Source organism: Vipera ursinii (assembly GCF_947247035.1).
Source record: "Vipera ursinii genome assembly, chromosome: 1".
Classification (NCBI taxonomy): domain Eukaryota; kingdom Metazoa; phylum Chordata; class Lepidosauria; order Squamata; family Viperidae; genus Vipera; species Vipera ursinii.
Genome location: NC_139512.1, coordinates 4,653,892 through 4,680,122, shown reverse-complemented (window position 1 = coordinate 4,680,122; position 26,231 = coordinate 4,653,892). Strand labels below are relative to the sequence as shown.

General features: G+C 43.7%; 1 protein-coding gene across 9 annotated transcripts in view; it reads right to left on the bottom strand.

Annotated features, from left to right (window-relative positions):
* Positions 1-26,231, bottom strand: part of TCF3 (transcription factor 3) — a 129,404-nt gene that overhangs the window by 30,075 nt on the left and 73,098 nt on the right. For all 9 annotated transcript variants that reach the window (XM_083349652.1, XM_083349654.1, XM_083349655.1 and 6 more), the window contains exons 7-10: positions 21,143-21,272; positions 14,050-14,099; positions 2,170-2,272; positions 1,075-1,214 (exon numbers count right to left, since the gene is read on the bottom strand). In XM_083349652.1, the coding sequence (XP_083205778.1) occupies positions 1,075-1,214; positions 2,170-2,272; positions 14,050-14,099; positions 21,143-21,272 (423 nt within the window). The remainder of the gene's footprint in view (positions 1-1,074; positions 1,215-2,169; positions 2,273-14,049; positions 14,100-21,142; positions 21,273-26,231) is intronic.

The window sequence follows — 26,231 nt, the reverse complement described above, 5'->3', positions numbered from 1 at the left end:
CCAATGATTTGGATGAGGGGACAGAAGGGGAACTCATCAAATTTGCAGATGACACCAAGCTGTCAGGAATAGCCAACACTCCAGAAGATAGGCTTAAGATACAGGAGGATCTGGACAGACTCGAACACTGGGCACTATTAACAAGATGAAATTCAATAGTGAAAAAAGTAAGGTTCTACATTTAGGAAAGAAAAATCAAATGCATAGGTATAGTATAGGTGGTACCTGGCTCAATAGTAGTAACTGTGAGAGGAATCTTAGAGTCCTAGTGCACAATCACTTAAATATGAGCCAGCAGTGTGCTGCAGCTGCCAAAAAAGCCAACACAGTGCTTGGCTGCATTAAGAGAGGGATGGAATCAAGATCACATGAAATGTTAATGCCTTAGTAAGGTCACACGTGGAATACTGCATCCAGTTTTGCTCACCACGATGTAAAAAAGATGTTGAGACTCTAGAAAGAGTATGGAGAAGAGCAAAAAAAAGATGATTAGGGGACTGGAGGCTAAGACATATAAAGAACTGTTGCTGGAATTGGATATGTCTAGTTCAATGAAGAGAAGGACGAGGGGTGACATGATAGCAGTGTTCCAATATCTCAGGGGCTGCCACAAAGAAGAGGGAGTCAAGGTATTCTTCAAAGCACCTGAAAGCAGGACAAGAAGCAACGGATGGAAACTAACCAGAGAGAGAAGCAACCTGGAACTAAGGAGAAACTTCCTGACAGTGAGAAAAATCAACCAGTGGAACTACCTGCCTCCAGAAGCTGTGAATGCTCCAACACTGGAAGTTTTTAAGAAGAGACTGGACAACCATTTGTCTGAAATGGTATAGGGTTTCCTTCCTGAGCATGGGGTTGGACTAGATGACCTCCAAGGTCCCTTCCAACTCTGTTATTGTTAGATAAAAGAATTCATGGTATTGAACAATGCAAGACAGAGTTTGACGTGGCATAGCAGGGAGGTTACTGTATGCGTGCACTAAACCAATGTATGTAAGTCGAGGTATACCTGTACAGAATCTACCAACCTCTCTACATGTACTCATAGCACACCAGAGACCCAGGTTTTCTTACCATGCGTTCATGCTGGTGAAGACTGCTGAAGTTGCTAGACTGGGGAAGCGGGGAGGAAGAAGTGCCCAAGATGGCCCCATAATTCGACTGGCTCATGCTGCTGGAGGAACTCCACAGATCTGCCGAATTGTGAAGCCCATCTGCAAGACAGAAAGAGAAGAATCAGGAACACTGGATGGAAGAGTGTTGGCCGCCCATTCCACTGGAATCTGTAAATCTACATTTGGACAGGCAGGCACAAGCAAAAGTTTTCAACACTTTCTGCTAATCGGGGAGCCAAAAGAATCGCTGAAGTGGGTCCAGCTAAGGGTTGTTCAGCTGAACCTTCGGTCCAACATCATTTTCCCCATCAGAAACTCTTAAGACAGACTTTCCCAATCTGGAACCCTTCATTCACGCTGGACTGCAACTCTCAGAATTCGCCAGCAAGTCATTATAATTATTTATTTTCAAGTACAGTATCTGTAATACTGTGAGGTATTTCATACAGGTAGCCCTCGACTTATAACCCTTTTTTTAGTGACCGTTTAAAGTTAAAACGGCACTGAAAAAGTGACTTATGACCGTTTTTCACACTTACAATCATTGCGGCACCCTCCCCTCCCCCCCAATGGTCACACAATCAAAACTGGGTGGCAACTGGCATTGTAACTCTGACAGTTGCAGCGTCCTGAAGCTCATGTGACCCTCTGACAAGGAAAGTCAATGGGGAAGCCAGATTCACTTAACAACCGTGTTACTAACTTAAGAACTGCGGCGATTCACTTAACAACTGTGGCCAGAAAAATCGTTACAATGGGGGTTAAACTCCTTGAAGCTTAGCAATGGAAATTTGGGGCTCAATCGTGATCGTAAGTCGAGGACTTCCTGTCATGGCAATGACTGCCTGACCTGTAACAAAAAAATTTCACCCTACCCTATTTCCCCCAAAGTCCAGCTTTCTCCAACCAGCACTCTCCAGAGCTACCAATTGCAAGTCCCAGAATTCCTCAGTCAGCATGGCCATTGCAGAGAATTCTGGGAGTTGGCCAAGTCCCTCCCCCCCCCCAGCCTATGTAAGTTGAGGATGGCTACTGAGTTCTTTAGGTTACCTACCTGGCATGTAGAAGGCTCCAGGGTAGACGGTGCTGGGAGGCTTGGAAGTTGTGTAGTTGGAGGAGTCCCTGCTGTATTCATCACCTGAGTTGGGTGGATACACCTGGGAGAAAAACGGGCGGGATTTAACTTTTTCCAAGTTATCTTATGTTTCCAGTGGTTTGTTCCTTTTTGGTTTTTTTTAAAGGAAGGTCTGCTTCCTTTATTTATTTATTTTTTATTTTAATTCCATTTATATCCCGCCCTTCTCCGAAGACTCAGGGCGGCTTACAAGCTTAGCAGTAGCCTTCATTCTAGGTATATGCCTGCTTATTAGGGCTTTCGCCCCCCCCCCAGCGGCATTATTACAAAGTCAGCTTATTGCCCCCAACAATCTGGGTCCTCATTTAGAGTTAGTTTAGTGTCAGCTTCCAGAAGCAGGACTTCTCACCCGTGGCAACTTTGAGATATGTGGGCTTCAACTCCCAGAATTCCCCAGCCAGGAATTGAAGTTCACACATCTTAAAGCAGGGGTCTGCAAACTTGGCCCTTTTATGACTTGTGGACTTCAACTCCCAGAATTCCTCAGCCAGCGTGCCTGGCTGAGGAATTCTGGGATCTGAAGACCACAAGTCATAAAAGGGCCAAGTTTGAAGACCCCTGTCTTAAAAGTCTTGCTGCTAAGCTTGTAAGCCGCCCTGAGTCTTTGGAGAAGGGCGGGATATAAATGTAATAACAAAAAAAATAAAGTCATCAAAGTTGAGAAACTTTGATTTAAAGCAGGGGTGTTAAACTGTCGGCCCACGGCTGGATGCATCAGGCAAAAGATACGCCCAACCCAGCTCCAGCAAGGGGGGGGGAAAGTCATGATGTGTCATGACACATCACGTGACGCGGCGAGTTTGACACCCCTGTTTTAAAGTCTTTATATTTCATCTTTCCATTTCAAAGAAGTTGAACAGTGAAGGGGTTATAAATTCAAAAGATCCCTCCCCTACGCCCAAAATGAGCACCACATTTAAAAATGTTAAGAGATCTTCTTTACATATGGAAAGCATATTAAAAAGGGAAGCACATTAGGGACTAATTAGCAGATTTATAGCCAACTGCTTGATCCAGCCTGATAGATTAAGATTCCTGCAGGTGTTTTAGATCTCTGCTTCTCATCATCTCCATCCCTCAGCCATGAAATCTCAACAAGCCAGGAGGATTCCCAGTTGACAAAAGGTGGCTTAAGCTGACAGATAACTTGGTAAACACAGAACTCTGTATTTGCTCTCTGCTCTCAACTGATCCACTGAAAACAAAATATTCTCTCCTAAACCATATGGATTCATCGGAACTCCCTCACAATAAAACACTGCCTATTGATTAAGCCAGACATGTCAAACACAAGGTCCGGGGGCCGGATCTGGCCCGCGAAGTGGTTTCATGCGGCCCGCGAAGCCATCCTGGAAACAGTGAGGGAATGGCCCCCACTGCCTTGGCCCTGGCCCAGAGACCTTCCTTCTGCCAGAGACCCTCAGATCTGCCCCACTCCTGCCCAGGCCCCCATAGGCACCCTCGATGCGAACGATGTAGAGCTGGCCACGCCCACCCAGCAGGCCATACGCACTCTAGCCACGCCCACCCAGTAGGCCACGCCCACCCTGGCCATACCCACCCGGCCCCCTGAGGGCAACCGCAATGCTGATGCGGCCCTCAATGAAATTGAGTTTGACACCCCTGGATTAAGCTATGAAAACTATGTAGTTTGAGTCTAGGTTTACTGAATGCACAATACAGTAAGTCCCTGACTTACGCCCACAATGGAGCCCAAAGTTTCTGTTGCTAAGCAAGACAGTTGTCAAATGACTTTTGCCCCATTTTACGATCTTTCTTGCCATACGTGTTAAGTGAATCGCAGCAGTTCTTAAGTTAGTAACATGATTGTTAGGTGAATCCGGCTTCCCCATGTTTGTCAGAAGGTGGCAGAAAGTAATCACATGACCCCGGGACTCTGCAACCATCATAAATACATGCCAGTTGCCAAGTGTCCCAATTTCGACCATGTGACCTTGGGGATGCTGCAATGGGCATTTGAAAAATGTTCATAAGCCATTTTTTTCTGTGCCATTGTAACTGAGCGGTCACTAGTCAAGGACCACGTGTACATAATGTGGATTTTTTTTTGCTTTGTTAGGGAGCTGTGTGAATCCAGACAATTGTGGAATTATTTAATAAAGTCCAATGGAAGCAATCTCTCAGGTTTTATAAGGAGGGGCCTTCCGATAAGAACTTAGTCATCTCTACCAATGCAACCCATGTTGAGTTGGCACTTGGGTAACACTGAATGACTTGATCAGCGAAATGTTTTCATAAAACTTCAGAAAGGTCTGTTGGGAAGATCTTCCCAACTCTGACTACACAACAAAGCGTAGGTTACTCCTAACAAGCTACTGGGGCACAATTTACCAACCCAGCAACAGTGGAGAAATACAAGCTTCACCACCTTTATTGCATGTGTCCATACATGTTTCCTTCTGGTTTTTCTCCAACAATGCTTGATGTCTCTTTTTGCTACTTCATCTCCAGATTAACCTCAGGATCAGGAAATGGAACACCTTTAAAGCACTGTAGTCACTTCTATGTTCCAGAGATGGACCAGGTGTTTAGACCTCTCTCCCAAATTGCTGGGAACTCCCCAGCATCAGTGAGGATCTACTCAGATCCATCCACCTCCTAGGGCAGGCCAACTTTTAATGGGTCCTTTTATCCTGCTGGGGTTGGGGATAGCAACTAATCTTAGGTGAACCCGGAAGGGATCCAATCACCGCAAAAAGATACATTGAAATGTCCTCCAATTTCAGACCATACACCAACTGCTTCAAGGAGAAGACAATATCCAAAATATGACCAAAGTTTACCTGGGATACGTTCAGGGCTGCCATGGAAACTGAATTCCTAGGTTTTCTCAAGACCCCACCCAAAGGCATGGCGATTAAGTCCTCCCCACACTTTAAGTCAGGAGATTCCAAAACCAGCCTTGAAATTAAGGCTCAGGAGTTGAAGAAAGGTGGATGTTATCCTCTACAGCAGGGGTGTCCAACCTCAGTGATTTTAAGTCTTGTGGACTGACTGAGGAATTCTGGGAACTGATGTCCATCAGTCTTGCAGATGACAAGGTTGGGCACCCCTGTTTTATAGGCAGAATCCCTATCATGTCTCTTCAGTCCACATACTGGCAATCACAACCCACCGCCTCCGAAGCAGTCACCAAACTTCCTTTGAAGATTATCACTGCTCTCCCATCCCATCTTGGGATTATAGGTGATGCAAGACCCAAATGCACGGTGGCTACATCTCTGAGAGTGCCGTTGCCCTCATCCAATCAGGTCTGAGTAATGCTCTCTCACACTCCTTTCTTTCTGACCCCATTGGCAAGAGTGATTCTATCAATGGTTCCCATCAACTCCTCTATGAGGTTCATTGGAGTTACTGAGTCCTCCCACCACGCCAAGGTAATTTAACTTTGGCGCAGCTGGCCTCAGTTCCCTTAATAACTTCCAGTCCAGCTTTTAACTACCCAAGTACACAAATGCCTAAAAACAAAGCTGAGGACACCAACCAGTAGTGGGAAATGCTGTTTCCTGTTGTATAACTCCATTTTCTAGTCCTCAAGGATAGAGAGAAGCTTGCAAGTTCCCAGTTGATGGGAAACTACATTTCTGTATTTTCCTGCCAAAGGGGAAAAACCTCACAACACCCTCCTTGGATAGGGGATATCAGGTCAAAACAAACATTATCTCCCCCCACATCAAAATTTTGCAAGATGATGTTCTTCATTTAATCTCTTGGTTCTCTCTGGTTTAAGGAGTGGCACACCTCTGTAACAGGGTGTCTCCCCTGTTCTGTTTTGGGTGCTGCTGCATCTATGGGTTTGGGAGAGATTTTATCAATGTTAAGCTACAATTATAGCTTTTAATCTCTGAAGGGTAAAAAGCTGAAGACATTTTAAATCTATGTTTCATTTGCAAATGCAGGCAAATATATGGGGGCAAATTGTAAAGTCTAGCTTTCTGGGTATAAATGGTGGAATTCCCCTTTCTTTTCAAGAGGGGGTGGGCAGGAACAGTCCAATGTAGAACTGGCTACGATCATGTAAGAGGAGGTTTTTGATGGCTAGGGGCCAATCCACATTTTTTGGGAAGGCAAGGGCTGAGCGGGCAGGACCAGTGATGCAAGAGAGGCAGGTCAAAACTTTGTGCTGTTTTTCCCCCTCTGGGTTTTCTGTATGTTTGTTTGTGCACATGCACGAGTCTTTGTTTGGCTGGGTTCAATCTATTTTAAGCTTTTGCTTTGAACAATTCAAAATGGAAGGAACTCAGGATGTCAATTTTTGGCAGTGCAGATTGGAGCAGACATCAGCAAATGCAGAAAAAGGAACAGAGGGGTTACTGTAGTCCTCAACTTAGAACCATTTGTTTAGTGCAGGGGTCTTCAAATTTGGCTTTATGACTTGTGGACTTCAACTCCCAGAATTCCTCAGCCAGCATGCCTGGCTGAGGAATTCTGGGAGTTGAAGTCCACAAGTCATAAAAGGACCAAGTTTGAAGACCCCTGGTTTAGTGACTATTTGAAGGTACAATGCCACTAAAAAACTATTGCATGTGATCATAATTTGGGCATTTGGGAGTGTCCTGGGGTTATGGGATCACCATCTCTTCCCAGCCAGCTTCCTTTCAATGGGGAAAGCTGGGTTTACATAACGACTGTGTATTCACATAACTGCAGCGGTTCACTTAACAACCATGGCAAAAAGGTCGCAAAATTGGGTGTGACTCACTTAACAACTACCTTGTTTAGCAATAGGAATTCTGGTTCCAACTGTGGTCATACGTCAAGGATAGGGGGTTACACACAAACTTAGCTCTAATTGCCAGGTAAGACCTAGCAATTATGGTCTTTACTCCAAAGACTAGCAAAGGGGTGGGTATTTTTTATTTTTTTTTGGAAGCAGGAACAAAGACTAGATTCGCTTTAGTTCTGATTCTGGAAACAAAGACAGGTAAGCTTTTTATGATGGTTGTGTGTGTGTGTGTGTGTGTGTGTGTGTAGCTGTTTTTTTAAAAAATTAAACCACTGAAGATCTCCCACACATACCATTATGATAAAGTAGTAACCATCAATACTCAAGCTTAGCAGGAGTGCCTGCTTAATCTTAGTATCCTTTTCCTTCTTTCCCCGAAGGATTTAAGATGGCAGCTAAAAAAAGCCTTGAAAATTCAGGAAAGACATCTTTGCCCGGATGAAATGGCCAAGCAGTTAAGCAAGGTTCAAATCGCATCAGTTAAACAAATACTGTAACTTGTCTTCTCAGAACAGAGTAAGCCTGTGCTGAAATGGCAAGTGAAAGACAAGGTTTTGGTTGGCTGGGAGGCACTCGGTCAAAAACACTCAACGTCAAGAGACAGGGAGATGGGGGGGGGGGAAAATTGAGCAGCAGGCAACTCCACTGGCCAGCAGAAATTGGTGGATTTCTTGCAGAATTGCTTCTCGATAGAGCAAAACATGGTCTTTGGGCTGGAATGTTAATCGCAAAAGGCTCATTTCTCAACTCTTTCTACAAGAGTTTTTGCATCTCTCTATGCATTTCTAGGGCAGTGGGAAAAATCTCTCTCCATTTTAAGTCCTAGAGTGTCTCCCCACCCTCTAGTTAGGCTGAATAACACTTCCTGTCCTTCCTGCCCAGTGGCCACACATGTCTATTATTGTTTTTATATCTCTGGTCCACCAGTTAACTGAACATCTATGAATGGATCCTGGTTAGAAAAGCTGGGGGCAAGCTTTTCACCCTCCTCCTGTGGAGACAGCAACGTCGAAAAGTCTCCAACCACCAGGAATCACTTAGGTGAGATCAGCAGTGTAGAAACGGGATAAATAAAATAAAATTCCAAAATATCTGGAGGGCATCTCACTGGGAAGGATGCTTCAGAGAGGTTCTCACATTTCACGAGATGCTGGTCTCTCAATATCTGGTCCTCTTTAGATATGCTGGCTTGTTTTTACAACATCCTCACCCAGCATGGTAGAGAAGGCTCCTGTCCAACCAAGCCTGTGCCATCAGGCATACAGGTAGCCCATACAGCCATTCATTTAGTGACTGTTTGAAAAAGTGACATGACCATTTTTCACACGACCATTGCAGCATCCCCGTGGTCACATGATCAAAATTTGGACACTTGGCAACTGGTTCTTATGACGGTTGCAGTGTCCCGGGGCCACGTGATCCCCTTTTGCAACCTTCTGACAAGCAAAGTCAATAGAGGAAGCCTGATTTACGTTAACAAGCATGTTACTTACTTAACAGCTGCTGTGATTCACTTAACAACTGTGGCAAGAAAGGTCGTAAAATGGGGCAAAACTCACTTAACAAATGTCTCCCTTTGCAATGGAACTCAGCTGTGATTGTAAGCCGAGGGCTGCCTGTAAAATCACATTATGCCATTTTAAGGCTTAACCAGGGCAGTAGAACCAGGAGACCAACCCTCAGCTTAAATATGACTAATCAAAGAAATGGAAAAAAAACCACATCAGTCATGCCCTCTTTTGATACCAATCGAGGAGTTTCAGAATGAGCCCTGCTTGTAAAATTAGGCCTCTCGAAAGATTCTCAGGCATTAAAAACAATGAGGTGGATTTCTGTTTCATTTGCATATCACACTGTTTGTGTGTGTGTGTGTGTGTGTGTGTGTGTGTGGGCTGCATTTTTTTTCTCCCTGCATGTTGGGCCTGTAGATCTTAATGGCCCTTGGATGGCCTCCTTAAAGAAGACCCAACCTACAGTCAAGGTGGAAGGATCGATTCCAACAAACCAACTTCCCTGACAATTGCAAATCTTTACCTTCTGCACTGTGTGTGTTTGTGTGTGGGGGGGGGGGGAGAAGAGAGAGAGAGGGGGGGTATACTACTAAAGCAAAGAGGTGGAGGGGGGGAAGGAAACAAAGCCGGTGAGGGGTGGGGGAAGAGAGAAGCAGAGCACTGAAGAGACTTAGGGAGGCAGTGCGGGGGAATGAAACTCGCTGCAAAGAATAAGAAATCCAGTAAATTGCCTTTTCCTATAATTTGATTAAATAGCAGGAGCTGGGACTGGGACTCCAGCGAAGGAGGAGGAATAATAGCCGTGCGCCATCTGCCAGTGCCTGGCACCTGGCCAGTTCTCCAGGCAGCTGTGTGGTGCTGGGTTGGGAGGAGGGGAGGAAAGAGACAAAAAAGAAAAAGAAAAAAAAGAAAAGAAAAAAAGAAAAAAAGGGGGGGGGGAGCAGGGAAGGGGGAAACGCAGCTTAAAATTCAAGGCATTTCCAACTTCTCATATTGGAAGACGGGGAGGATGGGTAGCAAGTTCCTTACTTCCCTTTAAACAAGCATCTTCTGGGGGGAAGGAAGAAGGCTAAAACTAGGGGTTAAGTCTGAGATTCGTAAAGTTTGCGGGTTAAATTAAACATCCCTCCCCGCCACCCCTACCTTTCCTCATAAACATTCAAGCCTCTCTCCTTTACTGGGGTGGTGTGCTCCAGTCTCGAACATCAATCCACCCAAACAGAGCAGTTTTCTGCTCTCACCATATTTCTATCAAGGCTTTATTTGCAAAGCAAGGGAGGAGCAGAAGGGGGAATGATTTTAAGTAACAATAAAAAGAAGGAAAATGAAAAGAGAAAGAAAAAGAGAACAAGGACATGCGTCAAAATGACACTTGGCCAGTGTGCCACACTTAAGTGTATCGTTATTGTTGTTGTTGTTTTAAGTTGGGTGTGAAAAATAAGAAAAAGGAAGCAGACCACATATGTATTTTCAGGTAAAATAATGAAATGCAACAGGAAGAAGTCAGCAATCTTGATTCTGGTCTGTGTGCTTTCTCTATTAAAGAATTTTTTTTTCTAATTCCTGATAGGATTTTCAAGGGCGAAAAGTATCTAATTTGTGGGGATGCAGAGCAAGACTACAGAGGCATCAATTAACAGTGGTTGAGACCACCAGAAGAGCAAAAACCAGAACTTTGTATCTCCCTCAACACCTGAAGTGGTAAAAGAGGAGGAGGAGGAGGAAGAGAAAAGAGGGAGGAAGAGGAGGGGAGGGAGAGGAGGAGGAAGGAGGAAGAAGAGAGAGAATAGTAGTAGTAGTAGTAGTAGTAGTAGGAGGAGGAGGAGGAGGAGGAGGAGGAGGAGGAGGACTGGCACCAGAGTGAAAGATTTTGTGTTTCCCCAATACACACTCCTATCTATGAATGCTAGGAGTGGAATCCTCCACTGGAATCAGCCTGAGATGAGAAGAAGAGATGGGCACATCAAATAAATCATGGAGTTTGCACTGCTATAAAACAGTGGCAAGAAAGAGTGACTGCAGAAAAGAGTGAATTCCAGCATGAATTCATACCGTGATTGCCTTCTTCCCTCTGGAGTGGAGCCAAGAAATGGGGGCCACAGAATGAACCCCAGATGTAAAGGCTGGTACAGAAAGCAAATGTTTCTCTATTCAGATCCACTTTGGAAAAGGGGCAAGGACAGAATCTTTACCCAAACAGGAAACGCTAAATCAAAGTTTATCTCCCCTGGGTGAGTGTTCTTCAACCCCACCCCTATTCTCCCTCATCCCACCCCACAGGAAACCCCCCCCCCACACACACACCAATCCTCTCCAACTCAGACTTTATGCTGCTGTCAGCAAAGTGAAGGAGGAGGAGGAGGAGGACGAGGAACGTCGAGATTCTACAGACAAGATTCCTTCCTCCCTTTAAAATTCTCATTTGAGGAGCAGAGAATGGATTGTCCCACCTAGCAAACTTCATCCCCATCCAATCAGGATAATAATTTTTTAAAAAAATCATTTTGCATCTAAACTTTTTTGCATCTCTCTTTTTTAGCTGTCTCTATCATGGGGAAATGTGAAAACAGATCAAGTAAGGGAGGAAATAAGATCTTGCACCAAAAGGCAGGATGTTTGGAGCCATAGAATAGTGTCGGAAGACAGGTGGAAAAGAACACAGAAAAGAGAATAATAGGGTTGGAAGGGATTTTGGAGATGTTTTAGTCCACCCTCCTGTTCAAGCAGTAAAAATTCTATTGTCCCTGACTTACGACCAGAATTTCCATTGCTAAGCAAGGCGGTTGTTAAGTGAGCCACTCCCAATTTTACAAACCCTTTTTTTGCTAAGTTTATTAAGTAAATCACCGCAGTTATTACATGAATCATGCAGCTGTTAAGCAAATCCAGCTTCTCCCATTGGCTTTGCTTGTCAGAAGCCAGCTGGGAAGCTTGCAAATAGATATTAGTGACCTTGGGACGCTACCACCATCGTAAATGTATGTCGGTTACCCAACTTTTGATCACGTGACCGTGGGGATGCTGCAAGGATTCTAAGTGCGAGGATAGGCCGTAAATCTCTTTTCCATTCCGCACTTATCTTCCAATGGTCACTAAATGAAGAGTTAGAAGTCGAGGACTTCTGTACCTGTGGTCTGGATGATTTCGGATACAACTCAGAAAAAGGTTTGGTAATGCACAATGGGGAGCCCAAAGGAGTGCTGGAAAACAGCTCTGCAGAGGAACAAAATGGGCAGTCCAGAGGCCAGCTCTGTTCCCTTATCTCTGTGCCCCAGACAGAATACAATAATACCCTAAATCAGAGGTCCCCAACCTTTGGGGCACCAGGGACCGGTTACGGGGAGAGAAGTTTTTCTGCGGACCGGAGGCGGCGTGGTTTTGTGTGCTGCCTGCATCCCATGGATGGGGCTTTGCTTGTTTGTACGGACCAGTTGCTGGCATGCCGTGGCCCAGCACCGGTCCACAGACTTGGCATTGGAGACCCCTGTGCTAAACAGAGAGAATATCATTATGTTCGTAAGAGAGTCATATCTGTGTAACTTCATGAGAGCAAGGAATCCAGTTGTGGCAGGATTTCACAAACTCGGGGACTGCAACTGCTTATACAGGTAGTCTACAAATTACAACCGTTCATTTATTAACTGTTTGAAGTTATAACGGCACTGAAAAAAGTGATTTCTGACTGTCTTTCTTACAGCCATTGCAGCATCCCCATGGTCACATGATCAAAATTCAGATGTTTGGCCACTGGTTCCTATTTATGATGATTGCAGTGTCCCAGATCACCTTTTGTGACCTTCTGATAAGTAAAGTCAATGGGGAAGCCAGATTCACTTAACAAACATGTTACTAAAGTTGATTCACTTAACAGCTGTTGCAAGAAAGGTCGCAAAATGTTGTCACTTAACAACAGTCTCACTTGGTAACAGAAAGTTTGGGATCAATTGTGGTTCGTAAGTCAAGGACTAGCTGTAGAAGACACAAAACAGACAGGTGGAAATTGTTAGTTCAGTTTAATATTATATCCCATTTTCCTTCCTAAAAGAAAATAACCAAAAGAACTTGCATTGAAAGGATGTGTAACACAACAGTGCAACAATAAAAAATGATTCCATTACAAGCCTTTGATTTGCTTTGGAGTGAGAAAGTAGTGATTCATATCTTAATGGAATACAACTTCTCTTATTCCAGCCTTTTTCTTACAAGCTTGGGCACATAAATTCACAGAAAATATTAGAAGGGGTTTTTCAAAGCTCCTTTCTCTAAATACCAGACTTTGGGGTATGTTGATATGTACCCCCATTGTCAGGAAAGTTCAGGTGTTCTACTGCTCAGCTTTGTTGCCACTAATTTGTATTTGAAACAAAGGTACAATATGCAAAACATAAATACACATGCGGACTGCCAGAATGATACAAAGTATGGTTACAGAAATATAGATATCCCACAAAATCTGACCCAGCTAGATCAATATTTAAACTGAAAGGATAATAATATCCTGTACAGCAGTGTTTCCCAATCTTGAAAACTTTTAAGATTTGTGGACTTCAGCTCCCAGAATTCTCCAGCAAGCCATGCTGGTTATGGAATTCTGGGAGCTGAAGTCCACATATCTTAAACTTACTGAGGTTGAGAAACACTTCTTTATAATCTGTATTCAGGATCTTGGCTTCCACATAGCAGTGTTCCAATATCTCAGGGGTTGCCACAAGGAAGAGGGAGTCAAGCTATTCTCCAAAGCGCCTGAAGGCAGGACAAGAAGCAACGGATGGAAACTAATCAAGGAGAGAAGCAACCTAGAACTAAGGAGAAACTTCCTGACAGTTAGAACAATTAACCAATGGAACAACCTGCCTCCAGAGGTGGTGAATGCTCCAAAACTGGAAGTTTTTAAGAAGAGACTGGACAGCCATTTGTCTGAAATGGTATAGGATTTCCTGCCTGAGCAGGGGGTTGAACTAGATAAGAAGTTGCCTGGCCATTCTTTGTTTAAACAGGGATCAGATGGACACCTAACAAGTATTTTGCAGTAGTAGAGTTTCTAGCCTGGTAAAGAATTGAGGTAGATGATCTTTAAGATGCCCTCCACCTCTCTGATTTTGTCTGCTGTCCTCGGCTTCCACGGTCTACTTCATTATTGCTGAGTTTATTTGTTCCCCTTCTTACCCTGACTGCTATCCTCCCCCAGCATTTTCCCCCAGCATGTCCACACCCAGTTGTGATCCCTTCGTCCCCAATAACACAAGCTTCTTCCCCTTGACTTCAATTGTGCATGGGCTTTTCTGAAATCAAGCAGCCTCTTACAGTTAAACTGGCCTTGGGCTCTACTTTATGCTATACTAGTTAGAAAAAAGGCACTCTGCCAGCAGCCCCCCCCCCCTCTATCTCTCCCCCCACCTCCCCAGTGGCTCTCAAATGTTCTCTGACACCACTGAAGTTGCACCAATCGGAAAGAGGAGAAGATCAGGAACTGCCTTCAATGCAATAACAGCTGGATTCTTGATCAGCTTTGATAGATGGGTAGAGAAAATGGTAACTTACTGAAGACGGGAGTCCTGGAGGCACCTTTCGGACTTTTTTCGGTTGTCCATCTGAATGTGTTGTAGGAGGAGACAAACAAACAAAGAAATAAGAAAGGAAGCCAGTTAAGAGACAAAGCTTTGGAACAGCACTATATATAACAGGAAGATTTGGATCCAGATTTCAAAACTCATTTTACAGATTGGTTACCTTGATTTTCCCAAGGCCTACCAGAGCTTAACAACTACAATAACAACTTAAATTTAAGAATCTGTAGAGTACCCTTCTCTTCTAAATGAATGTCGGAGACAGTTTTTAAAAAATCAACCTCAAAATATGCAACTGAAGGTATTTGGAATAACCGCTGGTAAAAGCCACCAGCTTTAAAATAAAACTCAGCTAAAACAGCATAACAAAATAGCCTTGCGTCAACATAAATTTCGGTTCCGTGTTTATTTTTCACCTTCTTCCATAAAAGCTGAAGACAGCATATATCTTCCCCCCTCCCACAATACACACAGCATCTTTGCAACAATCTTGTACCAATAGGTTAAAATGACAAATATCAGCTCATCCTGGGTCACTCAGCAAAGGATTAGACTTCTCTACGTGACTTCAATTCAAAAGATTAACCCAATGCCTGGTAGGGCCCTGGTCTACACTGATGGACTTCACAGTCAGAAAGGAAGGAGAAGGTGGAGTCTCCCCCTTCCCCCCATGAAATCAAGAAAATTTGGAACAAAGAACTTCATCCAAGGAAGTCTATTACAGGTGGTCCTCAAATGACGACCAGTCACTTAGCAACCGTCTGGATGTTTGACAGACCCTGAACATGGGACTTACCACCCAGATTCAAACTTCCAATGTATGCCCCCAACTTGAGGTCATGTAACTGCATTGTGGGTGCTCGGCAATTGGCCCATATTTACAGCCATTTTCAGCACCTCACGGTCATGTGACCACAATTTATGTCATTTAGGCCAGTAACCAGTGTTTACTTCTGGTTTCTGGCCCAAAAGAGCCCATGTTATACAATGGGTTCATTTAATGACTGTGGCATTCACTTTACAACTATTGCATTTGCGTAACCACCACGTAAAAGGTCATAAAATCATGACCGTTAATGACTTAGAACCAAAACTGTGGACTCAATTACAGTTGTAAGTCGAGGTATATCAATAATGTTCAGCCACAGATACTGATGGCTTTAAAAAGGGAGAAGGCAAACTTATCAAGGAGAAATGGGAGTATCTGTCAGAATTCATCAGCCAGGAGTGATAAAGTAAGGCTCAGGTCCCAACGGTGCTTTTTCAAGAGGCAACTGGACTTCCTGTTTTTCTTTGGAGCTTTTCATCCAAGAAGCTTCTTCAGTTCTTTCCTCAGAACTGAAGAAGCTTCTTGAATGAAAAGCAAAACGTGTTCAGGGAAAAACAAAGGAAGTCTAGTTGCCTCTTGAAAAAGCACCTTTGGGACAACCATGACCTGGATGACTGAGAATCTCCACAGACAAGTAAGGCCCATCTTTAACTCTTGGAGGAAAAAATGATAACAACAAGGGCACGATTGCATCCACTCGTCCTTTTCATGTCTGCTTTGACTGTCCTTTACTAAGGACAGAATAACTGGGCTATCTAACAGGGCTCTGCTTCTGACTGCTAAGCAATGTTTTGAGATAAAGGCAGCGTGTATTTTTGGCATTCACAGTTTCACACCGTTTTGTCTTCCTTTTGTTCTTGTTAATTATATTCCATTATTAGTTAAGCTTGCACTTCCACTGACATTTGTTAAATTTTCCAAAGCCACCCGACACCATAATGACTCTCAGCCACGTACAGTATTAAGAACAGCACATTTTAGCTAGCAAAAAGAACAACAGACATCCGGGTACAGCATAAAACCGTACCCATATTCCCAATGAAGGACTGATGTAGTCCCTAACCCATGGATTGGGGGAAGAGCCAGACCTTCAAGACTTGCTTAAACAAGGTCAGATTTGGGTCATTTGAACCACTGGAGATACTGTGTTGGAGAACAGATGCTGTGATAGAGAAGGTGGGGCCCATTGTAGCTCTGTTCAATCAATGGGACTCAAAGCATGCCAACTCTACAAGAGACAGATGGCCCCTTAAATATTCATAAAATATGAACTGCCTTTGCACTCATGATATATTCTTTAGGCCCATCGCATCCCCCCCCCCCAATCTGCTGGACTACACCTTTGTAACTCCCTAAGGAAGATGGCTTTTGTAGCTCAAGGTACCCAAGAGAGTATTGAGCTGGAGAGAATCTCTGAATGATCATGGAAGGTGCTTTGTTCTTGAGAACATTTTTGACATGCAAATGAGGGGAATGAATTGAATCATTGAAGGAAGGAAGCTTTTTTTTCCCCTTCAGGATCTTCATAAATGAAGAGGAAAGAAGAACTGACGTGGGGGGGGGGAGTTGCTAAGGTTTAATTCACGTCTGTGAAGCTATTCTCTCCCCTCTACCCCACAAGCTCAAAAAGAAGGATAAGGGTGAGCATTGTGAACTCTTTTTAGGTTTAAAACATAGTTCTCCTTTTGGGGGTTTTTCTTGGAAGTTAGAAAACAGCTCTTTTAAATGAGATATTTTGCAGAAAGAGGGGAAAAGAGATAAATAGGTAGAGCTTGACTTATGACTGGTTGTTTAACAAACGGTTAAAATTATGATGGACTTAACAAAATATATGTACAGTCCATTGTCAAAGTTGTGACTTGTCGTACCCCCCCCCTCCCCCGCAGTCCTGTGATCATATTTTGGATCTTGGCAACTGGCCCATATTTACAACTGGTTGCAGGGTCCTGCAGTCACATGACCACAATGTGCAGGTTATTTTGCTAGTTTCCACTAAAAAGGCCCATTTGATTCAACCACATGATTTACTTAATAATCACATTGGCCTGCTTTACAACTGTTGTAAAATCGAGTCTGGTCATGTGGTGCCTCAATTTACAACCGAAATTCTGAGCTCCATTGTGGTTGTAAGAAGAGAAACACCTGCAGTGGTAGTGGGTAAATTACTAACTTAACTGCAGTGATTTCCTTAAAAAGAGGTCGTAAAATGGGGCAAAACTCCCTTAACAACTGCGTTGCTTAGCAATGGACATTTTGGCTCAATTGTGGTCATAAGTCAAAACTACCTGTATACTCTCAAAAAAAGGGGTCTTCAAACTTTATGACTTTGTGGACTTCAACTCCCAGAATTCCTCAGCCAGCATGCCTGGCTGAGGAATTCTGGGAGTTGAAGTCCACAAGTCATAAAAGGGCCAGGTTTGAAGACCCCCTGCTCTCAAAAGGAAGCAAGCATAAGATTTCAAAGACTGACTAGCAACCTCCCAAAAGGCTGAGGCAAAATTTGGACTAGATGTATTATTTTTTTAAAATATGCAGTGCTCAAATCTAAAGCAGCAAAGGTGGCTCGGGTCTAAAATGGATGCCCTTGTTTATCGTGCTCATGGCAGTTCTGAAACATCATTCCCTCTATGGGTCAGATTCCTGCACATCTCTAATTATTAATTTTTATTGTTATGGTGATTAAGAAGGCATGGATAAGCCCTACCAATCCATCCTTCTCTTCATCCCTCGCTAGTATGGCCCTGCACTCTGCTGGTCTCTGCTTCTGTTTCTCCCTTTTCTATCTCTTTCCTGGGTCTGTTTTAAATTGTAAGGCCAGGAAAATGGGGCCAGGACCTGCACACCTGCTCTTTGCAAAACATCATCTACCCAGACAGCATTATATACATTAATAATGATTGCAAACCCCTGATATCTCCCCCACCTTTGGTCCTGGCCACTGAGTGGCAGAGAAAAAGCCACACGGCTGCATTGACTCAAAGGTCTCCATTCCTGAGATTCTTTTCCATCAATGAATGCCAGATGTCCGGGTTCTCCTGAAGGCAAAATGGAGCAACTACCTCCATTCCACCTCATAAAGAGTGGGGGGAGGGTCACTTGGAAAGATCTGGGAGGTTGGCTTTTTAAAGGAAGATCTCCCAGCATCCTCCCCTGTGCTCCTCTGAATTGGACAGCAGATGGGGGAGGATAAAAGGAATATTTATTTACATGCAGCTTGGATTTGGCTGGCAAAATTGCTTGCCAGGAAGGATGTGCTGGAAGCTATCTCAAAACATCCTTATGAGACTCCAATTCATTTTTTCGTCAAGTCAAGCTTCTCTAGCTGCTGTTGCTTGCAGCTTTCTGGGGAACTGACTTCAAAGCAATGGGATGCAGGATACCCGGCAGCTGGCTGAGCTTCCCAAAGCACAGAGCACCTGAAGTGGTCCCACCGAAGCTCACTGATCTTCTGGCCACCTCTGTTTGTTTCTTGCCCCGCATGACAAAGTGGGTGGAGGAGTATGAGGAGATCTGGATTCAAATCCCACCTTTATTAAAGTTCTATGGACTGCCTTTACAATAGACCCATTCACTGTCAGAGGAATCTGCCTTGCATGTTCTATAGATGAATGAAACTGGAAGGAGAGAGCCAGTTTGGTCTAATGGTTTAAGGCACCTGGCTAGAAACTGGGAGACTGTGAATTCTAGTCCTGCCATAGCCATGAAAGCCAGCTTAAGTGACTTTGGGCCAATCATTCTCTCTCAGCCCAACTCACTTCACACAGTTGTTGTGGGGAAAAGGAGGAGGAGGAGGAAGGTGTAGTGGATATGTTTGCCACCTTGAGTTATTTGTAAAAATACTAAAAGCAGGAAATGAATGAATGAATGAATGAATGAAAATTCAGACAAGCTTCAGCTTCTTGAGGGGAAAGATTTGATATGGTAATAATGACATTTTGTCTATTATTTATTTTTTATTTATTTATTTATTAATGGGACTTATATCCCGCCCTATCTCCCGAAGGACTCAGGGCGGCTAACAACAACAAAATTAAAGGTCTCTGTACAGTAAATTAAAATTAAAAATTGAAATAAATTAAAGATTAGAGTTAAAATTGTAAACATAATTAAAATCCCTGTCAGTCCAGGTCAGCCAGGTGGAAAAGGAGTGTTTTGAGGCCGCAGCGAAAGGACTGGAGATCTTGGGCCATCCGAAGCTCAGGGAGGAGCTGGTTCCACAGGGCTGGCGCTCCCACAGAGAAGGCTCTTCCCCTGGGGGTCGCAAGCCGACATTGTCTAGCCGACGGTACCCTGAGGAGGCCTTCTCTGTGTGAGCGTACTGGGCGATGGGAATTTGTTCCCGACAGATGGTCCTGCAAGTATCCCGGGCCTAAGCCATGTAGGGCTTTAAAGGTAAGTACCAGCGCCTTAAATCTCACCCGGAGGGCAACCGGTAGCCAATGCAGCTCACGCAGGAGGGGTGTAATATGGGAGTATCGGGGTGCTCCCATCACTACCTGTGCAGCTGCACTCTGCACCAGTTGAAGCCTCCGGGTGGTCTTCAAGGGCAGCCCCATGTAGAGAGCATTGCAGTAGTCTATATGGGAGGTAACGAGTGCGTGGGTGACTGTACGTAGGGCATCTCGGTCCAGAAAGGGGCGCAACTGGTGTACCAGGCGAATCTGGGCAAATGCCCCCTTAGCCACGACTCCAATATGATCTTCAAAACTGAGTCGTGAATCCAGGAGGACGCCCAGATTGCGTGCTCTATACTGTTAAAATGACAACAGCAAAGGTTTCTTGGACTCATGGATTCCACAGAAGACTTTACAGCATGGATTGCTAGACTTTTTGCCATCACACCTCCCTTTAGCGCAATGTTAATATACACACATCTTCCCTAAAAAATGCAAACACCAAAATGAATACAACTCAACAATGAAAACAATATAAGTGAACGTATGGGAAGGCTGGATTTACTGTAATTGTACACTAAAAAGTTCTTCACACTTCTCTGGGATTCTCTCTGTACCTCCTCAAGGAAGATATACCTCACAGTTTGGGAAACACTTGGGAAAGTGTCACAAAAAGATGGTTTCTGTTGTAACAAGTGTATGTGGCCCTTTTCCCTCGGTAAAATAAACATTGCTTCTGTTGCTCTTATTACATCATTGACAAGCTATACATCAGTGATAGGGCAACACCTTTTGGAGACCCAGTGTCAATAATTGGTGGAATTCTTGGACAGAGAAAAATGCTCTGTAAGATCTGGGACACAGTTTTTACAAGAAAGCATTACCAAACTGGTTAGAGCACTGTTTATCGACCTTGGCATCTTTCAGACATGCAACTTCAACTCCCAGAATTCCCCAGCTAGTCATGCTGGTTGGGGAATTCTGGGAGTCGAAATTCTCACATCTTAAAGTTGCCAAGCTTGAGAAACACTGAGTTAGAATATCTCTAAACTGGTACCTCTCCAGATACATTGGGATCATAATTCCTCAAATTATCTTTCTAAGACTCCCAGAGTCACTGAGAGTGAGGTGGGAGGCCATATAAATTTTCGTAACTAAAGTAAGTAAATTAATTTTAAAGAAATTCCAAATAGCATCACTTTCAGGTTTTTAGGATTGCTGTCCTATCACATTTAGAGCAACACTAATTTAAGATTTTTTTTCTCTTTGTCTCCAAATATTAGATTCTTGGGTCATCCAGTGGCAGGAAAATAATGAACTGAAGAAGACGAATCCATACTTAAGGTCTATTTCAGGCTGCTGGTGATGATGATTGAAAGGAAGCTGATTGTCTGGAATTAATCTACCTTTGAACAAAAGTTGTGGGAAGCGCAGCTACCCCCTCTCTCTATTCGGTTATTCAGTCAATTCTTGGGTTTCTTAGAAGCCCTTGGTTGTCCCATGTTTGAGCAAGAATGGTGGTTTATATAATTGTTTTTCAACCTTGGCAATTAAGATGTGTGGACTACAGTTCCCAGAATTCCCCAGCCAGCAAGCTGGACATGGAATTCTGGGAACTGAAGTCCACACATATTAAAATTGCTAAGGTTGAACAACAGTGCTTTACATGAATCTTAGAAACTCTCAAAACAACAGGAAAGGAACTTTCTCTAATGGAAGGGCTGCAGTGAGACCCTGACAGGAAACGTCTTTTGGTCTTCCTCCTTTGCAGTTAAGAACTTTTGCTACACACAACCCCCCAAAGGCAACTGCTCCAGCCAAAGCCCTTCACCAAGGCCACATACCTATGTTGCTGTCTGCGACTCTCCTGCGAGGGTTGTTGGCGTATGGGTAGTACTGAGAGCTTCCCTTCACCCCCGTTGGGGAGAGCGTGCTGGGACTCGAAATCCCTATTTCGCTAGGCAGAAAGCCAGGCTGCAGAAACAAGAAAAACAAGAGTGCCCCATCATAGCCTGAACAAAACTCAAATCTCTTGCCGAACGTGGTTTTCCAAAACGAGGAAGAGCCGAGCGCCAGGTGTGGACGCATGTGAGCGTTAGTGCCAGGTTTATATTCCTGTTTGGCTAGTCTAGCTCTTTCACACCTTTGCCAACCTGGCAGAAATCCATCGCAATGTTTCTCAATGATAACCTCCGGGCAGGATGGACTTCAACCTCTGCAACAGCACTGGGTTTGTAGTCCAAGACGCACAGTCTTATCCAGCAGGGCCAACAGGAAAGGGATGCTGGTAGTTGTAGTTTAGCAACCCCTGCTAGACCGCAGGTTCCTCATCTTTGGCCAAATGGTACTCTCCAGTTTGGGGACTAATTTCTACACAATATACAGATAGTGCTCAACATTTGTTTAGCGATCGTTCAAAATTAAGATACTAAAAAAGTGACGTACAACTGGTCATCGCACTTACAGCCATTGTAGCATCCCCATGGTCACATGATCAAAACTTGGCAATTGGCATGCACTATACAGGGGTCTTCAAACTCGGCCCTTTTATGGCTTGTGGACTCAGGCATGCTGGCTGAGGAATTCTGGGAGTTGGAGTCCATAAGTCATAAAAAGGCCAAGTTTGAAGACCCCTGCACTATATCATGGTGCAGCATCTAGGGTCATGTGTTCACCATTTGCGGCCTTCCCAGTCAGTTTCCAACAGACAAAGTCAATGGGGGAAGTTGGATTTGCTTAACAAGCAATGAAGATTCTGGTCCCAATAGTGGTAGTAAGTCAAGGACTACTTGTAATCTCCAGAGTCTGGCTCTTACAGTGAAGGAGAAATTAAAGAGGAAAATAACTGCCGGGGGGGGGGGAACGATTTCCAGATCCATGTAAAACAGATCATGGCTGAACTGAGCACAGGTCCACCTCATCTGAAGAGAGGCCTCAAATTAGTTTCTGAGCATAGAGGTTTCACTGATTTCTGTATTAGTTGCAAAAGCCTTGTTTAGCAGATGTTGGAAAGAAGCAGGACGGCAAATCGATCTATGCTTTGTGATGCTTCCCAAGATATTGGGCCTGATGGGGCTGGAGGCAGGACACCAGGCTAAATGGGCTCTTAAGTCTTTTTCACATAAGTGTTTTACTACACTTCAATTATTTTCAGAAATCAGATACAAAACTGATTAGAAAGTGCACATTCCATATCCAGTGGTGCTGAACTAGATCACATCTTGAATTCCTCAGGCATGTTAGCCAGGCCCTACTGGAAACAGAATTCTGGGCTAGACAAAGCTGTGGGTTATGGCAACATGGGTTTTCTGATACTCTGCTTACATACGATACTTAAGCAGAGAAATTTCCCTGTTCCACTGGCGTAGCAGCTCTCTAAACCAGAATACGTACCTTTTGTGGGATCCAAATACAATTTGACCTTCCAGGAAGACATGGGAGGCCCTTTGGCAAAGGTCAGAGGCTGGGTTTTCTGGGTGTGGGGGAGGACTTAAGAGGAAATGGAAATGGTTTACTTCCTGGAGATCATCTACAGGAAGGAAGGAAGGAAGGAAGGAAGGAAGGAAGGAAGGAAGGAAGGAAGGAAGGAAGGAAGGAAGGACTTCCAGATGCAGTGAAGACCTGGCTCAAGCATTGGGCTAGGATAGAAATGAGCCCAGTCAACGTAGATTTAATGAGATGTTGTGGGGCTGTGGTGAGAAGTATGTCTTTAGTGGGGTTTTGTGGGTTTGTCTATATACCTTTGTTTTTATGAAATGTTGATATGAGCTACCTAGGATTATCATGTCTAAGATAGGGATCCATATAAGTTTTCCAAATACATAAGTAAGCAAGCAAGAGGGAGGATTTCCATTTTTAATTTTGAAAAAAGCAAAAAAAAAAAAAAGCATTACAGGTAGTTCTCAACTTACAGTAACTGGGACCGGGATTTCCATTGCTAAGCAATGCTAAGTTAAGTGAATCACACCCTGATTTTGACCTTTTTTGCCCTGGTTGTTAAATGAATCATGTCATTAAATAAATCCGGCTTCCCCCACTGACTTTGCCTGCCAAAGGACTTCTGGAAAGTTGTTAATGGTGATCACATTGACTCCAGGATACTGCAAACTTTGTAAATGCACGCTGGTTGCCAAGTGCCTGGCTTTTGTTCATATGGCTGTGGGGATGCTGTGACAGTCATAACTGTGAGGATTGGTCAAAAGTCATTTTTTTTCCAGTGCCGTTGTAACTTCAAACATGCACTAAAGAAATGGCTGTAAAATTTTGGAGTGTCACAAACAGGCTGCCAAGATCTCGTTTCTACTCTAACCATTCTACTCTAAGCTGCCCAGAGTTACCTTGGGGCAAGATGGGCGGCTAACAAATTTTACAAATAAATAAATTTTACAAACAAATAAAGATTAGATGTGGGGAGACAAATCATAAAGGGCAAGTGTTCCTTTTTTATGTCTTGCTTGAGGATCACCTGTGAAACATCTAGTTTGCCTCATCAGAATGTTCATCTCTACCAATTCTTACAAGGCCTGTAACTGGTAAGGGTTGGGGTGGGTGGGGGGCGGGAAAGGAAAACTCCCTGTTCAAAAGCAGTCTACCATTAAGGAGCTGGTGCTGGAAATGTTTAGACTGTGTCTCACCAATAATGTTGGATTTGGCAGGCCACTTTCCTAAGCAACTTACAAGCTATGCTTTCTTTCCCGTGATTTATGGTCTGCACAGCAAGAGCCTTGCTCTTCCCACTGATTCTTCCATTCATGACGTCACCCTTTCAATTATGCCTCTCTCCTCCGCCTACCAGAAAGCAAATTAAAACAACAACAACACAAGCAAACTCCAAACCCATACTATTTAAACACATGGCCGGCTGGCAAGTCTCCTGTTCTGTTTTTAAAATTACATCTATCTTGGCACCCATAGCCGTCTTCGCACATCTGCTTTGAAATTCAGCATGCGTGTGTGTGTGTGTGTGTGTATATATATATATACATATACATATATATATACATATATACATATATATATACATATATACATATATACATATATACATATATACATATATATATACATATATATATATATATATATATATATATATATATATATATATATATATATATATATATATATGGATCCTTGGTTTTTCGGGTTTTTCCCCGCGTAGAATTAAAGGTGTAGGCGCAACGTTTCGATGGAATCCCATCCATCATCATCAGGCTTCTGTTTCCTTCTTCTGGGAGAAGCATGTGGCTGTTTGTTCCTCTTTTTTAAACTGCCAGAGGGGGTGTGTTCTGTGGAGGTGTGCTCTGATTGGGTAGGGGACCAAGTGTGTTCTGATTGGGTGGGAGTGTGTTTTGAATGGTGGGGGTGTTCTGATTGGGTGGGGGTGTGTTCTGAGTGGATGGGCTGGTCTCAGCTGCCAGCTCCAGACCTGAGCTGGTGAGTTGTGCTGCTTTTGTTCGGCTTCGTGTTTGTGGTGGTGCCATGTTTTTATAGTGGGTGTCAGTTTGCTTATTGTGTGGTTTGGAGGGGTTTAAAGTGGCTGATGTTGCAGCTGTAGTTAGGTTTCTGTTTTGTGGTTGTGTGTCTTTATCGTTGTGGGTTCGGATTTGCTTTTTGAATGGTTGTGTGGTGGTGATGTCATGTGATGTTATCATGAGTTTGGGTCTGGTATCATTCTTGGTGGTTGGGCTTCGTCTGTCAATCAAGGCGGGTTTCCAAATGGCTGGTAGACGAGAGGTATCATCTCGTTTATTCATGCTGTGGGGGCGTTTTTCTATCTCAATGGCTTCTCTGATTATTCTGTTGTTAAACTGTTCAATTTTGGCAATAGTTTTGGTTTTTTTAAAATCAATTTCATGTCCCGTGGCTTCAAAGTGTTGGACCAGGGATGAAGTTTGTTCTCCCTTTCTGAGTGAGTTTTTGTGCTCTTCAATGCGTGCACTTATTCTTCTGTTGGTCTGTCCGATGTATGTGGTGGGGCAGGTGGTGCATGGGATTTCGTATACTCCTTGGTTTTCTAACCCAATTATGTCCTTGGGGTTTCTTAGGATGGTGGATATTTTTCTGTCTGTGTAGAATGCTGTTTTGATGTTGTGTTTTTGGAGGACCTTGCTGATTCTGTCTGTGGTCCCTTTTAAGTATGGGAGGAGGGCTTTGCCATTTTCTTGTTCTCTGTCTTGGGTTTTTGTGGGTGTCTCTCTTCGGATTAAGTTGGTAATCGTGTTTCTTTGGAATCCATTGGCTGTTAGTACATTAGTGAGAGTGTGTAGTTCGGTTTTTAGGTGTTGTTCGTCAGCTAGGTGTTTTGTTCTGGAGATGAGTGTCTTGGCTACGGAGTTGATCTGTGCTGGGTGGTGGTGTGAGAGTGCGTTCAGATAGCGGTTTGTGTGTGTTTTTTTATGGTGGATAGTGTGTCCTAGGGAGCCGTTGGATTTCTTGTAGACTAAGACTAACCCTAACCACAAACACGAAGCCGAACAAAAGCAGCACAACTCACCAGCTCAGGTCTGGAGCTGGCAGCTGAGACCAGCCCATCCACTCAGAACACACCCCCACCCAATCAGAACACCCCCACCATTCAAAACACACTCCCACCCAATCAGAACACACTTGGTCCCCTACCCAATCAGAGCACACCTCCACAGAACACACCCCCTCTGGCAGTTTAAAAAAGAGGAACAAACAGCCACATGCTTCTCCCAGAAGAAGGAAACAGAAGCCTGATGATGATGGATGGGATTCCATCGAAACGTTGCGCCTACACCTTTAATTCTACGCGGGGAAAAACCCGAAAAACCAAGGATCCACATACAGGCACCCGCGAAAACCTCAGAAAACATATATATATATATATATATATATATATATATATATATATATATATATATATATATATATATATATATATATATATATATATATATATATATATAT